We start from the raw sequence: 17043 nt of genomic DNA on the forward strand, positions 1-17043 counted from the left end.
ACCTTCCACCCAAGGAAACAACATAGAATTCCTTTTATTTTCAGCTGCAGCTTGAAACTGGACCAGGATCAGGCACCTGACTCAAGGGCCACCCATCCATAAATTAACTAGAAATCCATGAAAGTGTTCCATGCAAAGAGGTTTGCACAGAAGAGGAAATTTATTTAGCTTAGCCAATCAGACTGGGTTTTCTCCACAAATTGTTTTTGGAAATTTGAAGAAGACTAGTCAGGAAAATGAATGTAGTCAACCTGCAGAATTAGCAGAGACTTCAAGAATGTGAAGACACTCAACAAATGATGACGATGATGATGATGACAATGATGGTGGTATTGGTGGTGATGATTATCATCATTTAAATTTGGTCATTTAAGTCTGATCATTTAACTATGTGCCACTTCCTACAAATACTAACTCATAACTTCACAATACCCTATGATGTGAGTAGGTTTATTTCAAAAATAAGCAAATTGAGACACAGAGGAGTTAAGTAACTTGCTGAATGTCAACAGCTATTAAGTGGCAGAATCAGGATTCAAACTTGGCAGTCTGGCTTCAGAAATTGTGTTCTCTTTCTTTAAATTATTTTAGAATCAGAAAGAAGGAGATATGTCCAGAGATTTCGTTCTTAAAAAGTCCTGTTTCTTACAAGTACGTGAACTTTATAGAGCTAAGGACTCCACACGAGAGAAATGTTTATGTTCTATGTCCATTCATATTTACATGAGATTTTAATCAAGTCTTAGAAATACATAGTGCTACAGCCTGTACAACTCAGTATAAGAAATACATGCTCACATTTCTGAGAAACAAATTTAAGTTAATCATCACTTACTGATTAAAAATACGTATATAAAAACCCTAAATTTGGTAACTTCAGTGTGCAAAGGTAATTTTTAGAATATCAAAGGATTATTTAAAACAAGATTTTCTTTTGATCTCCTTTTTTTACTACCTTAACCATTACTTGATACACATTCTCTCTCATAGGAAAAGAAGTATGCCTACATTGTGTATTTCACCAGAGACTAATAATTCAAAATCATTTAATTTATCTATGCTAAATTTTCCACATTAAAAGAAATAGGACTTTTTCAATGACGACAATTAGGAGAATGGGGAAAAAGGCAGCACTTGGTAGCCAGATGGCCATCACAAACACCTCTAAACTCAAAAAGGGAAAGAATCACCTAAACTCTTTCATCTCAGAGAATTTTTCCAAATGACTGTCATCGGGGTAATTAGTTATTAAAATACTAATTTTTAAAAATAAGAATTATCCTATTTATTTTGTAGACAAATTATATTTATTGGTTGAATACAAACGCTGTTTCTGAAACCACTCCCCTCCTCCCAAATTTTCTGCACATTTTCCTTTTCCCAAAGCACAGTTACGGTCAACATCATTCAGTTATTCATTCAATAAATATTTATAGCATATTTACTGTGTATCCAGCACTATTTTAAGTATGAAGAATATATTGTGGGGGAAAGAAGATTAAAATTGTTGCCTTCCTTGAATTTACTACCTAGTAGGCAGACTAAACAAACAAGTAAATAGGTAGTGTGTCAGAGAGTGACGGGAGTCTTATGGGGGAAAACAGAGAGGGGGAAGAGGTTTGTCTGAGGGCTGGGCATGGGGTTCAGTTTTAAGCAGGGTGGTCAGTGGTGACCTTCCAAAAAAGGTGATATTCAAAAGAGCGACTGTGTGAGGAAAGAAGAGATTTAGGTGGGATGAGGTCTGAAAGTCGAGGAAAACTAGCTCCGAAGCTAAAATATAAATTTCTTTGAGGAAAAGAAAAATGGTCACCACGTAATAAATAAAACCTCACTGTATGTTGAGAAGGTTGTAAAATTGTAATATAAAACTATGTATGTGAGATGAATTCCAGTCCGGTCTGTAAATTCCAAATCTGCCTACTAGACACCTTCATTTGGTTGTGTAATAGACTTTGTAGACTGGACATATCCAGAATTAATTTCTGATCTTCCGCTATCTCCAATCTGCTCAATTCAATCTCCCTCAGATCAGTATAAACGGCAAGTCCCCATTTCTAGTTCTCAAGCCAAAAACTTCGAGTTGTCCTTGACTCCTTCCTGTCTCTCTCGTATTCAACATCTAATTCTTCAGCAAATTCAGTTGACTCACTCATCATTATATACACCCAATCAAAAACTTTCAACCTCTCTATTTTTAAAACCCTGTTCTCAGCCTCCATTATTTCTCACTTGTATAATAGCAATTACTTTCTAACTTCCTGCTTCCTCCTAAAACACTATTCAGACTATTTTCAATATAGCATTCAGAATGACCCCTTTAAAATATAAGTCATATCATATCACTCTCTGGCTCAAAACCCTCCAAAACTTCCCACCCTACTCAGAATAAAAGCCAAGTTTCTTTCAATGGTTTATGTGCCCTACACAATCAGGCCTCCCTTTTAGCCTCAGACCTCCTCTTACCTCATTAACACTTGCCTCCAAGAGCATTTCCTCCTTAAGACTTTTCTACTTGTTAATCCCTCTGCTGTGAATGCATCAATGAGTAGAAAACACTCTATAAAGCTTGATGGAAGGCTAGGCTCACTAACTAGTAAGCGAGTCACATATAAATATCACAATATAGCCCTTAAACTCCTGCCTCAATGGCATCATAAATAACCACATCCATAAATATTGGGTTGTTCATCAATGTTAGAAAATAAGAAATCTACATTTATGAATGCCAAGGTTCTACTCTATAATTAAATGGAAAAGCAGAGAGATTTCGCCTTAAACCACAGAAGTTGTAATTACTGCAAAAAGATATTATACTGGATATTCTTACCTTTTCCTCTTACTCTAAAATATATCAGATCATTGGTGACAAGAAAAACTTAACAATGGGGGAAATAAATTGGAAAAAACTGTAATAAAAGTAGATACCTTTTTAATTTTTTTAAATCAGAATTTTTATTGAGATTAATTATTTGTAAAGATAAATAAGACAATCAATGAAGAACAAGAGACAAATATCCGAGGCATTTAAGATTAGTTACTAGGCATTAATTTTAACTCAGAACTTGCCAAAAAGACAGGGTGAAATGTATATATTTTCATGTAGATTCGTTGTCTGATAAGTGAGAGGATATTTGATGCAAAGCTTTCCTGGATTGAAAGTTCAAGAAGTATTCATTAAGAGAAATCTAATATAAGAAGTTTTGGATAAAATAGTAAGCAGAGTTTTGAATTTTAATTTTCTCTGCCTAGATTTTTATAAAGTGACTTACAAAGTCACAGGAATGACACTAAATTTTAATTCAAGTAAAGAATTTGAATGAAAAAAGATGAAACAGTTTGGCTACACTACTTCACAACGAATAGAGGGAAATAAAGCCTAGTGACCTTAGCATGTAAAAGTCCAAAAGGAGTAAGTACTCTGTCCTGGAGACTGCTTCTCGGCAGAAGTTTTGTATCATTAAGTCAATAGGGGCAAAGAATAGAGAAAACTTCATGGAAATAAAGGGAGTTGAGCTCATCTTGAAGAACTTTTGTGTGCGAGGGAGTAAGAAACACAAAAAGTAGACAATTCAGACATGGCAAATATCATGAACGTAGCCTCATAGATAGTCGTAACTATCAGAAACTCAAGAATCATTTTAGCAAATAACAAGAGTTTTTGGATTTTTATGCCTTAAAGGGCCAGGAATAAGGAGGCATTGTGAACAACTTTGGCAAAAAAAAAACCCCAAGCAATTAGTATTTATACTAGCAGGCACAAGATCATAGAGAGCCACTGAACATTTCAGAGTGGTGACTAGCAACTTATAGTAAGATTTATCTCTCTCAAGTAGGTTCAACTTTTGGAAGGGAGGAAGATCAGGAAATAAATTAATGTAATCCCCTAGGCTCAAAATATTGAGGACCTAGTGTACTTCTGAAGCAAGATGTCTTAGAAAAGGAAGGCTCTCCTTATCCTTTTTCATATAAATGTATCTGTACCAGGCAGAGTATGAGGTTCTGCAACTATAACACCAAATGAGACAAAAAAATGTGTTCCCTATGCTAATGAGGTTTGATGAGTGGAGAAGAATTATATAATTATATATATACGAATATATACGAGATTAAACATGCACTATGAATGTCGTGATCTGGGAATCTCCGTATGTAGCAGGTGAATGTTGAAGGAAAACTACACTTGGACTTGTGTGTCAGCAAAATCTAGGCTAATCTAGGATCTTAATGATAATCAGGTATTTATTGATGAGGGGGAGGACAGGGAATTGTGTTTCTCAGAGAGGGACATTAGGAAGAGCCTGGTGTCCTATAGGAAGTGAGATTTCCATACAGAGGGTTGAGGTTGGAGAGAAAGTGGTGAAATATGAAGGAAAAGAGAGAAGCAGAGAACAGATCCTGAGGTTCCCTTACACAGGGCATTAAGGGACTGGATTTCATGCTAAGGCCAAGGGGAGGCTGTGATCTAGAAAGGATTTTATGCACGGCGATAGGTGACACGTGCACTTTAGAAATATTGTGTAAGTTCAAGTGAAAGAATGGAAGTACACAAAACTAGAGGCAGGAGACTATTTAGGAGTCTGTTAAAGAAAATCTAGGGGAGAGATGCCAGTGACTTACAGTAGTGACCGAGACAGCCTTAACGTTCCCCTCAGCTTGATTAAACTTTAGATGGGTTTTGCTCTGATTCTAGGCCCCTGGATCTCTCTTTTTTTAGAACATATACTTTATGAAACTTATAATTATATAAATTCTTTCTTTGCCCCTTTGAGATGTAAATATTTTTAAATGCCTCTTGCCAGTTTTACAATACAGGACTGTCTTTCTCAAAGACCAGGGAGCCATCTCTTTGATATGAATCATCAAGGAAGAGAGAGCCCCTATCTCCCAGTCTCTGTGGAAAGGTAGGAGACCAACTGAAGAGGGCAACCTTGCTGTGAGCTGTAAAACTGCCTCCTGTCATAAAAAGGAGAAAGTTCCCGTTGCCTTTGGGTAAATCCAATGAGCAACACAGACGGCCTACAATCCTCCTCATCCCATCTCTGAAGAATCTTTGTTTCAGCAGAGTTGAACTCAGATTGACTTCTGGTCCATCTCTTATTGTAATAGTCTTCCTTTTCTGTATTACTTTGTCCAGCGCAAATTCTCTTTGAAAGTAGTGATAGTGCAGGTGGTGAAACAATCTTTAAGTTCAGAAAATATTTAGAAGATAGTAGAATCAGAACATATTATATGATTAGCTGTGAAAAGGAGTGCAAAATTATTATCAGGTTCAGACTTGTCAACCAGGTGTATAGGAGTGCCATAAGGAAAATAGGAGTTAGAGTAGATTTGTGGGGTAAGATGATGCATTCAGGCTTGGAAACAGTGAGTACCACAGGTGCCTGTGAGCCACTCGAGGAGAGGAAGCTCACAGATCTGCGAATTTATGTAGCCAGAGCTCAGGAGAGAGGACTTGGCTACAGCCACCTACCTAAATATATGGTATTTGAAGCCTCGGGACTGTATAAGAATGTCTGGGAAAAGTGAGAAGAATTGGAAGACTATAGGGCTCAGATCCAAACTCTAGTGAACCGCAATGTTGAAGAAGTGAATGGAGGAAGAGGAAACCATGAAGCACTGAGAATGATCACCCAGAAAGGTAGGAAAGCAGAGTTATTGCCAAATGAGCAATGGAAATTACAGAAACCAATGATGAAAAAACACACTGCCTGGTGTGGTGCCGCTGAATAACATAATTTCATACAGGTTGACCCGAGCTGTGTTTTTCATGGCAACCTAAAACAAATTATTTCATGAAAAAGGTAATGAGGTCATGGCTATCCATATTTTCTATGCTAATTCAGTTTAAATTTGAGTTACTGAGAGTCTATTCTGATAATAAATAGGGCCCATTAAAATGTTTCCAATTTTTAAAATAAACCACCCGTTCATGGCATTTTTTCTATTCTTATGGTGGGAGATATTCAGCTGACTGAATGTTAAAAAGGAGCAGTGAGGAAGTTCTTCCTGTCACCAAGATGAAGGTAGAGTGCACATGGCTTTTTTTTCCTGCCAAGAATCACCTCCAGTATTTTGACTTGATGTGCTCCAATTTATTTGCTGCTGTTGACATTTTGAGGTTGTGTCCAGTAACCTAGGCAACTGTTCTTATTTCTGTCCTAATTTGCCTCTATTTATAGAGTTTATATAGATTCAATGGACTCAAGGATATTCTTTAAGGCAGAGTGGGTTTACAACCTACACGCTCTTAAGTGAATATAACATTAAAGATATGACAAATCTTAGTCATCAAATGAAAACTACACGTTACGATTTCTTCAATTTGGGATCATCAGTAAATATGATGAATAATGCATCTTTAAAAAGGTAGCATAACTTTATCAGGCTGAGATATGATATGATGACAGTTGAAATCATAAATTTTTAAGTGTTTTGTTTTTAATGTTGTATTCATTAAACTGAATTTCGTCAATTAGAGACCACAGCTTCAACTACCTTCAAATAAAAATCTGGCCTTACTCAGTACTAAAATGAGTTCTCTTTTTCACTCCTCATCTACCAGACTCTATGATCAAAGTTTAAATTGCATGAGACAGAGCAAAATCTTTGATTTAGTTTTTAGACTTTATTGGCTTTCAAGCTGTCTAGGCAGTGGAAAGAATAACTAGAACAGGTGTCTTTCATGGACGGGGGTAGAGAAAGAAAGGGTGATGTTAAATAACTACCTGCAAAACTGTCTCCAACATGTGTCTTCTAAATATCAGGATGAACTATTTTTTCTTTTCTTTTTTTAATGAGTATGTACCATAAAACTAGGGAATTACACCCTGTATAACCTGATGAAGGTAATTGAGGACTCAAGAGAGACAGGAACTAAGGGATCACCAACCTACCAAAATTCCAAAGAAGAAAAGTTCTCAGTGCAGGGTCAGGCATTCCATAACCATTGAAGAAAATAAGAATTTGACATCTATTGAGTACAATTTTCTTCACCTACTGTCAAGACTCGCTTTGAGTGATCACTATTGTAGTTCTACATTATTTATGTGGATATAGATACATATAAAAGTGCTAGCATCATTAAGAATCACATTAATTCCATCTTCCTTTTAATGTCTTAAGGCAGTTCCTGATCAGTCCCCCTCCTGAGGAAAGAAAAACTTCAAACGACTTATGTTAATAGAGTATCCAGGAGGTCAAAAATGGTTAGCACCATGAAACCAGGAAAGCAAAATAGTCTCACATCAGAAGACTGAGAGACTTGTATTAACAAAGCTCCTTGATCTGCTCAAAAGGAAGTCAAAGTATAACACTAAGCACACACAAGTCTACACTTATGAAATTCATTTTTATGGAAATCAGAATTTATTGAGCATTTCCTATGTGCCAGGAGCTAAATTTTTCATATGTCTAGCTTAATCTTCAAAAACAACTATAAAATAGATACTACTATTATTATCACAAATTTACAGATGAAAAACTGGAAGTTAGAAATATAAATTAACTTTCCCAGGGTCATGTAAATAGTAACCGGTGGAACCCAGATTTGAATCGTTTGTGTGACTCCCAAGTCCATAGTCTTAACTTCTCCATTATCCAGCAGTGCAAGAAAAAGTGAGTCATTTGCTCACATATTCCAGTCACAAAACTCCTTTTCACTCCTCTATATTAAGAGTCTTTCTAAATCCACAGTTGTCATCTAGGTAGGCTTAAGGAACATAGTTTTAGCCGACACTTTAGCAATATCTTGAGTGTCTATTGCTACTGCTGCCCTATTGCAGACAACAAAACAGGGAAAATTTCTAGAAATTAGAGTTCTCTTGGTATTGAAATATCACAGAGGCCAATGTCATGAGAGACTGAGGAGTAACTGCCTCTGTCTTCTGGATTCTATGCTTGGAGACCTTGGACTGCTGTCCTACAAGGTCCTCTACTGTATGACTCTACTCGACTAATTCTCCACTTCATCAAAGTGAAGTGATCCACCAGGAAGACTGTCAGGCTCTGGACCTCACTACGTAGTTTCCAAATGGTAATCAAAAAACTGATTTTGTTATTGGTGGAAGATTGTAATATTGGGACATTTAGAAATTTGTGAAGCTTAAACAGATCTGATACTAGGGTTTATGGTCTTTGGTTTCACAAGTTATCTTTCTAGTAGAGGAATTAAATATCGACTCCTTAATACTGGCTGCAGCAATGGTAGACAACGAGATCTTAAGAGATGATGAGGTTCTACCCAAGGTTACCAGTGTGCTGTGCTGAAAAGAGTGTGGTTGGTGCCAGAAGACCTGGGATTTGGTCCCAGTCTTCATGACTTGCATAAACTACTGAAATTCTCTTTGAGTCTAATTCCCTAATTAGTAAAATCAAGAAAAAAAAATTCCAGGACATTTGTTAATTAGGAAATCAATTTGGAAATTACTTTGTAAACTGTGAAGTATTAAATGATGATTGGCACTACTCTGTTTAAATAGAAAATATGACTTAACGTGTATTTAGTTAATCTTTTAGGAAGCTTTTAGGACTTACCAAAAAATCTTATTATCAGTAAGTTTAGGAATTTGATTTCTTAACAGGAGTCTATTTTCATGTCTCTTTGAAATTTGAGTTTTTAAAATAAAAGGTGTCTATTTTATCCTTGTTAAGATGAGCTCTTTGAAGAATGTTCTTAAAACCCATAGCAAACTCACACTCCTGTATCACTGGATATAATCGCAATTTCGGTGCAATGAGTATTCATGTTCAATAATTAAGATAATCACTAATTTCCACTGCTCTTCCTCTGCCACTTCATGAGGTATGCACTATTGGTCTTTTAGTATTACACTCTCATTGACCATGGACTCTAAATCATTATTTGCTGGTTACAGACCTTTACAATGCCCAGTGGCATTTGCCACTGATGACAGCAATAACAGATGATGTTGAGCCAAAGCTACTGGGAGTGAAATGCAGAAGGCAAAATGATAATAAATAACTGCCACTCCATTACTAAACAATGCCTGAAATTGGTTCTATCACATGTTGGATATAGCAAAGTCTGCATAATCCAAGAACCAAAAAGGCATTTACTCAGTAACAGCAGCAAACAGAAAGGAACTCAAACATTTGTCTTGTGCAGCGCCCAGGAGTTCCTCATTAAGCATGGCATGATTAGTCAGAGGATTCGCAACAGATTCTACTTCAAAATCTTGTGGTATCTTCTCAAATTGATGGTACCTGGGGAATGTGTCAAAAGGTATACTCAGTCCAATAGATACGAACTTCAGGAATGCCGGATAGAACACAGAGCTAAAGTCTCAAAAGGCTGTGAGACTGAACATATGAATATTTTCTAAACACAGAGATGTAATTATAGACATGCATTGGTTTACGACGAGGATATGCTCTGAGAAATGCATTGTTAGGCGATTTCTTTGTTGTGTGAACATCATAAAGTATATTTACACAAACCTAGATGGTAAAACCTATTATATACCTAGCCTATATGGTACTAATCTTTTGGGACCACTACCATATATGTGGTCCATCATTGACCAAAACGTTGTTATTCGGCGCTTGATTGTATAGGGAATATGGGACTATTAGGGATATAAGATGCCTGGATGAGATCATAAAACTTGTCTACACATGATCTTGGTTCCATTCAGGTGATTTGAGTGGAGGATAGATTTGAACTGTCTTCCTTGGTCAGCCATCTCATAAACCTCAGGTACGAGAGCAGAATCTGTTGTAATAAACTCACGAGATAGATACTCAACAAGAGGGTGTTAGTGGACATAAAATGTCCATCCTATAAAATAATTACTCTTTAAAATGTAAAGGAAAATTTGTATCCTTCCTCCCTTTCTCAGACCGCTGTGGCTTCCTTTATTCTGTTCTCTTTCATTCCACTGATGATGTATCAGGCTTTTTGTGATGGTGGTTGTTTGTTTGCTTGTTACTAAATGATTCATCCTACCAACTCTAAGTCCTAAGCGAACTGACATGCAATAATCACCAAAGTTCGTAGTCTGAAAACATAATCCACTTGATAGATTATATAAATCTGAGCCTCAATGATGTTATTAGTAAAACTGGGATAATAATATCAATATAGCAAAGTGAACGTGAGCATTAAAGTAATAATATATATGAACAGATGTTATTTTGTTTTCCTCCAAAAAGAGAGCCTAAGATGGAGGGTAGTTTATTTTGGGAAGAGATCTTGTGTAACAGAATTAAGAGCCTGGGAAGAATGAATCAGGAAAGAAAGAAGAGCCAATCCAAAGAGCTATTTTCAAGCAGGTCACCGCTATAGGAATTGGGGCTTGATCGCCCTGGGGAACTTTTGAGGACCTGTGGAAAATGCACTTCAAAATGGTCCATCCGAGGAATGAAAGAGTATTGGCCAAAGGTTGCTTCGTGGGGTGTTAATGCCTTACACAAAGTTGTGTATGTATTAGAATATCGGAGCAGCCTCCTGAGGAATTTCACATAACGGTGGCAGGGAAACCTCAAGGCAGGAAGTCAATAAAATCCAAGCTATTTGAAATTCTTACAGAGGAGATTTATGAGAGCAGAGAATGGTTAGGTTAAAAATAATGTTGCTCCCAGTAGATTTGATGGTCAAGGATCTATCTTGTCACTAGACAGCAGTGAGCATGTCATTCCAGGGACATTCCAAATGAACTAGACTGTAGGGAGCTGTGCACAGTGGAACACAAATCCAGAATGCAGAGCAGTTTCAGTGTGATTTCCATAAGGTTAGAAGCAGTGGCTTCTATGAAAGATTCTTGAGATCCAGGACTGTGGAGAGTATCAACTTCTTAACCTGCAGTGGTCAAATGGCCGTCTAGCAGGCTAGTAATCCTGTCCGAGAACAAAAGTACGAAAAGAAAAGAAAAGTGCCTTATTTTCTTAGCATATAACTTTAAAGTTTACAAAACACTCTCATAGGCACCATCTTCTTTGAAGTCACCGGAGATGCTGTGAGAAGGTATGCTATTACTCTTCTCTTTGTTCAGATGAGGAAATTGTTTTTTAATCTTCTATTTCTTTTATTTAAGTGTATGCTTTTTACATGATGCTGGCTTTCCTTTGATAGTTTCTGAAGCAATATTGATTTATTTATATTTTTCAGTAATTTTATTGGGATTATAATGATTTGTAACATTGTGTAATTTCAGATGAAGCAATTTGAAGCTTCCGTTTTAAGGGTTTTAACCAAGTCTTCACTGTCTACATGTGATGATCTAGAATGAGAACCAAGGCATGTTTATCCTAATCCAGCATCCTAAAAGGTGTCTTTATTTTAACAAAACTTCCTCCTACCAATGACTTTGTAAGCCCTGACACTCGCCCTCCGCGTCCAGTGGCCCAGCAGCAGCCTCTGTGAATCCCTCACTCACTTCACAAAAGTGTGAGCGAAGTTTATCGCTAGCAAAATTTATTTCCAATTCCATTGCTTTTTGTAAGATTTGATCTCGTACCAAGGATGCCTATTAGCTTTGAAGGAAACTAACTCCAGATGCTGTGTGGCCCCAGATAGTTCCCAACACAAACTGGCATCTAGAGAACTGCGAAATAACCCAAATAATCAGCAAAACCTGGAAACTCAAGAAAAACCAACATTTTTAATAAAATACAGGTGTTGTGACCGATATATAGCAGTTCTCAGCAATCTGAATATTTGAAAACATGGAACTTTCTTAAATTTATCTTTTTCCATCTGTCTCCAAATTTTACGTTACTTCAGTTAACTAATTAAATAATAATAGTAATAATGATAATGATGATCATTATACAGTTGCTACTACCACTAAAAGAATAATAATAACTAGTAATTATTGAGAACTTATTATGAGCTAGGCACTGTGTTAAGCGCTCTATTAATTAACTGAGTTAATTCCCACATTAAGCCTTGTACAGAAAGCACTATTAGTAGCTTCACTTTACAAATCAGGGAACTGAGGTACAGAAGGCTGAGTTCCCAAGTAACACAGCAGGAAGTGGCTGATTCAGACGTGTTCCCAGGCAGTCTTATCCACTATACCATACTGCCTGCGTTTCAGACCCAAGGTCTGTAGTCTGGTCTGCAGTTGCAAGCTATCAGTTGCTAGGAAACCAAACTTTCACAAATTCCCAAGCATTGGGTGTAAGTAAAGTGAGGTACTGCATCTCAGAGTAGTTCAGAAGTTGATTAACATCTTTGAAGGGGTGTGGGAATGTGTGTGTATGTATGTATGTGTTGAGCATATGGGCAGAAGAATGCACTGAAGAAAAGAAGAAAAGTAGAGGAAATTTGCCCTGGAAGTTTTTTTCCCTAGAATTTCAGAGTATATTTACAGTTTCTCGGTTTCTCTTTCCTACTTTGACGAACATGTACATATTTCACTTTTTAATTCCTATGACTGCTATAAAAATCAAAAGTGGTACGGAGTGATCCACTACCCCGCAGAAATGGTCTCACCGTGAGCTCTCAAGGTAGAGGAGATAATTCCCCTCAGGCTGCTGCCCCTGCGTCCTGAGGCCTCTTCTCCCTGTGCTTTGCAAAACCAGCTCCAGATCCAGGAGTCCCGTGTGAGAGAGGCTGCCTGCATTGACAAGGACAGGGCATAGCACACAGCTCTCCCCCCAGGGAGGCGACATACCCGGTCAGTTTTCCCTTCGGTCTGGACGCTGGTGTGACTGCGGACCTCATGATCCTCTTCCAGGTCAGAAACTTCCTCCAGTTCCTCTGGGGTCTGTAAAAAGAAAGCAGAACATTGCTGGCAGGGACGCAAAATGGAAAACAGTCTGGCAGTATCTCAAAAAGGAAGCATAGAGTTACCCAGCAATTCCACCCCTAGGAATATACCCAGGAGAAAAGAAAATACACTTCCACACAAAAGCATGTCAACAGTGTTCAGAGAAGCACCTATCATAAGAGCCAAAAAGTGGAAAAAACGCGAAAATTTATCTACTGATGAGTGAATAAATAAAATGTGGTAAATCAAAATAAATTAAATTTTCTAGGAACTTACTAACTAATGTAACATGAACTTCAGTGTCTATTCTAAATAGTCAACCTACTTCAATTCCTTTTTTTCAATTTCAAGTTAAACATGTCTCGTTCAGGGATGTATTCTGCTCAGGAATCCCCAAGACTGGATTGGGTTCCTCTGCCAGCATTTCCCGATGCCCTCTCCTTTCGCTATCATAATGCTCACCATACTTTATTGTACCACTGTTTGTTGAGTCAGGCAGCCAATTGTTGAACTGCCTACTTTGTGACATAAAGACTAGGTCTGCCCTGCTTAGTGTCAACCTGACACATAAATGCTTTTGAATGAATGAAGCAAAATTATCAGTGATAGCCAAAAGGTTAGTTAGATATGAGCAAAAGAACACATCTCAACAACAACAAAACCTGTCCTAACTGTACCTTTGCCCTGCTTCCATCTTCTTTATTTCAAACTAAAGTTTTTTTATTTGTTTCATGTTGCTTTTCGTAGTTCAAGGTTTTCATTCCTCCAGTCTCACTGGGGCATTAATATAAAGATACCAGTCATTATTGCAAAAACAAGTAAAAGTACTGGACAGGAATTAACTTAATATTTGTTTTAGTTTACACAGTATCAGCTCTAAACTATGACGCTTTTGCTACAAAGCCCTGGTGAGAAATGCAGAACACAAAAGTTTAGGATTCATGAAAAACAACCACAATCAAGTAGAAGATCTCTTACAGCTTGACCCTGGCTGTGAAAGAATGGAAAGGGCCGGGCTCTGCCTCCTTAGGCCAGCTCTGGTTTCCCTTGAACCTTGCTGTGCATACAGGCCTTTTGTTTATTTTTCAGGGCTGTGAAGAACTTTCCTTTCCTTGGGACCACTCCAGAGATGGAAACTTGCAATGGTTAGCTCACTTTATGGAGCAAAACTACCAATTTCCTAACCATCAATGGCCTCGGATTCTTTCTCATCTTCTGCATCTTTAATCAGCACTTTCTTTGTCTTTGAACCCTTGTACTGAGCATCATCCATCCCTTTGCATTTATTTCAATTGACTTCGACGGGATTTTAACATTCCCCCTCTCACCAAGGGCTCCGATGCTGCGGAACTGTTATCTATACGTTGATCTCTATACGCAGTCCTCTTTCTTTGTTGCAACTATTTGCAGCTAAGATCATAGGGGATTTACTCTCTCTTTTTAGATATTAATTAGCATGAGTTCACTGCTATGGAACTTCTACACAACCACGTATTAGCCATTTCTGTGTATTCTTCCCACAGTATTCTTGAGAAAGGATCTTTGCAATTTCCCTCCTGGATGAATCACCAGCCCCTATAACATCTGAATAAATTCAGTTGACCAGATTCACTTTCTTGGGTGCTATTGTTTTGTAACTGAAGGTTGTCTGCTGCCCCTACTGTGATCTGTTCCTTATAAACGTCTGTTGTTTATCACTTAGGTTATACTCTATCATGGAGTTGTACATATGACTTCATCATTGATTCCAATATTTTATTCAGTCCAAAAATAAGGTAACAGCAGAAACTAGAACAACTGCTGCTGTCAGAAGTCTCAAGTTCCATTTTTGTTGATGATACGGCAGCAAGAGATAGGCCTACCATTTACGCCCACAGGTTTCTGTGCTTTTCTTTCTCTTTAATATGATACTAATAGTTTTCTTGCAAAGCCACCAGAACTGACCTCTTCTTTTCATGAATAAAATCAGTGGGAGAGTATTCAAAACCCTTGCTGGCAGCATTTTGCATTCTGTAAGGCAAATAGTTGGATGGTCTTGAAAAAATAAAAAGTTAAACACAGAATGTTATAGTTTAAATTAAGCAGAAGCTAAGAAAGAAATAGGAGTGCTCTAGCCACTTTTGGGGCGATATGTTAATTCCTTCTGGATTGAAGGCAAATACAGTCATGCCTTGGCATCCATGGGGAATTGGTTCCAGGACACCCGAAGATAATAAAATCCACAGATGCTCAAGTCCCTTGTATAAAATGGCATAATATTTGCATACAACCTATACACGCCTTCTGTTATACTTTAAATCATCTCTGGATTACTTATAATACCTAATAAAATGTACACGCTATGTAAATAGTTGTTGTACTGTATTGTGTAAGGAATAATAACAAGAAAAAACGAGAGTCTGTCCATGCTCAATACAGATGAAACCATCCTAGGCTTTTCAATCGGATGTTGGTAGAATCCACAGATGTGGAACCTGAAGATATGAAGTGAGGACTAATTGTAATAATTTAAAGAGCAAATATTCAAAAAAGGGAGGAGGTGCGGTGGCTACGCTATGTTATACACTCTTAGAAACATCTCGCTTTTACTCGTCTGGTAACTTTAGAAGGTTAAACATCTGGAAGCTGTGTGTGTGTGTGTTGTGTGAGTTGTGTGTGTTCCTAATCAATTTTCATTCTGTGGAAGGGGAGACCAACTATCTTAGAGGACAGGCCATGTAGTAGAAAGATCATACGCTGTTGCGTAATGCAGACTTGAATTTGAATCCTGGCCTCCAATTAGGCATGGGATTTGGGGCAATTTATGTACCCTTTTAAACTTTGGTTTCCTCAGAACAAAATTTTGGATAATAATACCTTACCCTGAAGTTTATTGTGAGGCTCAGCTGCACTAAGATGCTTTAAGTAAGCTCTTAGACCACAGAAACTGCCGGGGTGCAACAAAAGTTTGTTTCCTGCTATCTGTTGCTTTTTCTCCTCTTCTTCCACTATCCTGTCCCTCATCCCACCACAACTCTTTATATTTTTTGATAAAACTTTTATGACAATTTGGATGCCTCCATTTTAATTCAAGTTTATTATTGTGGATTGACATGGTACTTACTAGCTACCTCCAGTTATATTCACCTGATTTTGAGTCTATAATGTCATTATGCTAAACAGGGTTTAATATAATTCCACATACATTGTTTTCTTCTAAATACCAAGTAAACATCTCTTTTGATCTGATTTTGATCATGTAAAAGAGTAAAACTATGTCTTAAACTGGCCCCAGCAAAGATTCACTCTAACATAGAGTCTCAAAGATGATGGAAATAACTCCTTCACTAAGCTGGCCTTACCAGACCAAGAAGAACATGTCCAATTTTTTTCTGGAAAGAGTGTTAATGAACTCAGTCACTACCTACCTATTCCTCATATCAAAATTCAGGAAAACTGCTTTGTGCTCTCCTATTTTAACTCTTGCTTGCTGTGAAGACTTCCTTAAGCAGCCCAAAGCCACCCGAAATAAGCTTAGTTTCCTCACCTACAAAATGGTGAACACAGCCCCTAATTTTAGGGTTATTGTGAGGATAAAATAAGATGATGGACTGGAACATTATTCAGTGACTAGAGAATACTGAAGTTTCGATATTATTTATGATTATTATAGATTACTGTTGTATGATCTCACTTTATTTATGCAAAAGAGGCCAGAAACAAGTATGCAACTTAAAAATATTCGTGCTGAGGTTTGTGTGAGAAAATGGGGCTGCAGTAAATGGTAATGGTACATTAAACTTCAGGGTCACAATAAATTGGTGGTATATTTATGTGTATTTGCGTGTGTATATATATACGTGTGTATATACATATATAGAAATGACTGCATTTATATTGCTTTTTTCCCCTCCAAGGTTCTCAAAGCTTTCTACGGGCTTTATCTCATTAATTCTTTCAGCATCCCTAGTGAGGCAGGCAGACAGTATTAATATATCTAAAAATTCACTTGCAGAGGCTTTATAAATGTTTAATATTGTAACATAAAAAAGAAATTTGTGGTCACTAAACAGCAGAAAGAATGGAAGAAAGGAAGAAAGAAAGAAAGGAAGGAAGAAAAAAAAAGGAAGGACAAAAGGAAGGAGGAAACAAAGGAGGAAAGAAAAGAGGAAAGAAAGAAAGGGAAAGAGAGAAAGAAAGAAAAAAAGAACAAAAGAAAGAAAGAAGGGAGAAAGAAAGAGAAAAAGGAAGAAAGGGAGAAAAGAAACAGAAAAGGATAGTCTAGAAAACAGGAATTATGCTTGGCATTTTCCTCTCAGAATTAAGGTTGAAA

General features: G+C 37.3%; 1 protein-coding gene across 21 annotated transcripts in view; it reads right to left on the reverse strand.

The window, feature by feature from the left end:
- CTNNA3 (catenin alpha 3) overlaps window positions 1–17043 on the reverse strand; it is a 1507895-nt gene that overhangs the window by 142030 nt on the left and 1348822 nt on the right. For all 21 annotated transcript variants that reach the window (XM_070225803.1, XM_070225839.1, XM_070225762.1 and 18 more), the window contains one exon: window positions 12636–12728. In XM_070225803.1, coding sequence (XP_070081904.1) covers window positions 12636–12728 — 93 coding nt within the window. The remainder of the gene's footprint in view (window positions 1–12635; window positions 12729–17043) is intronic.

The sequence above is a fragment of the Equus caballus genome, chromosome 1, assembly GCF_041296265.1.
Source record: "Equus caballus isolate H_3958 breed thoroughbred chromosome 1, TB-T2T, whole genome shotgun sequence".
Lineage (NCBI taxonomy): Eukaryota > Metazoa > Chordata > Mammalia > Perissodactyla > Equidae > Equus > Equus caballus.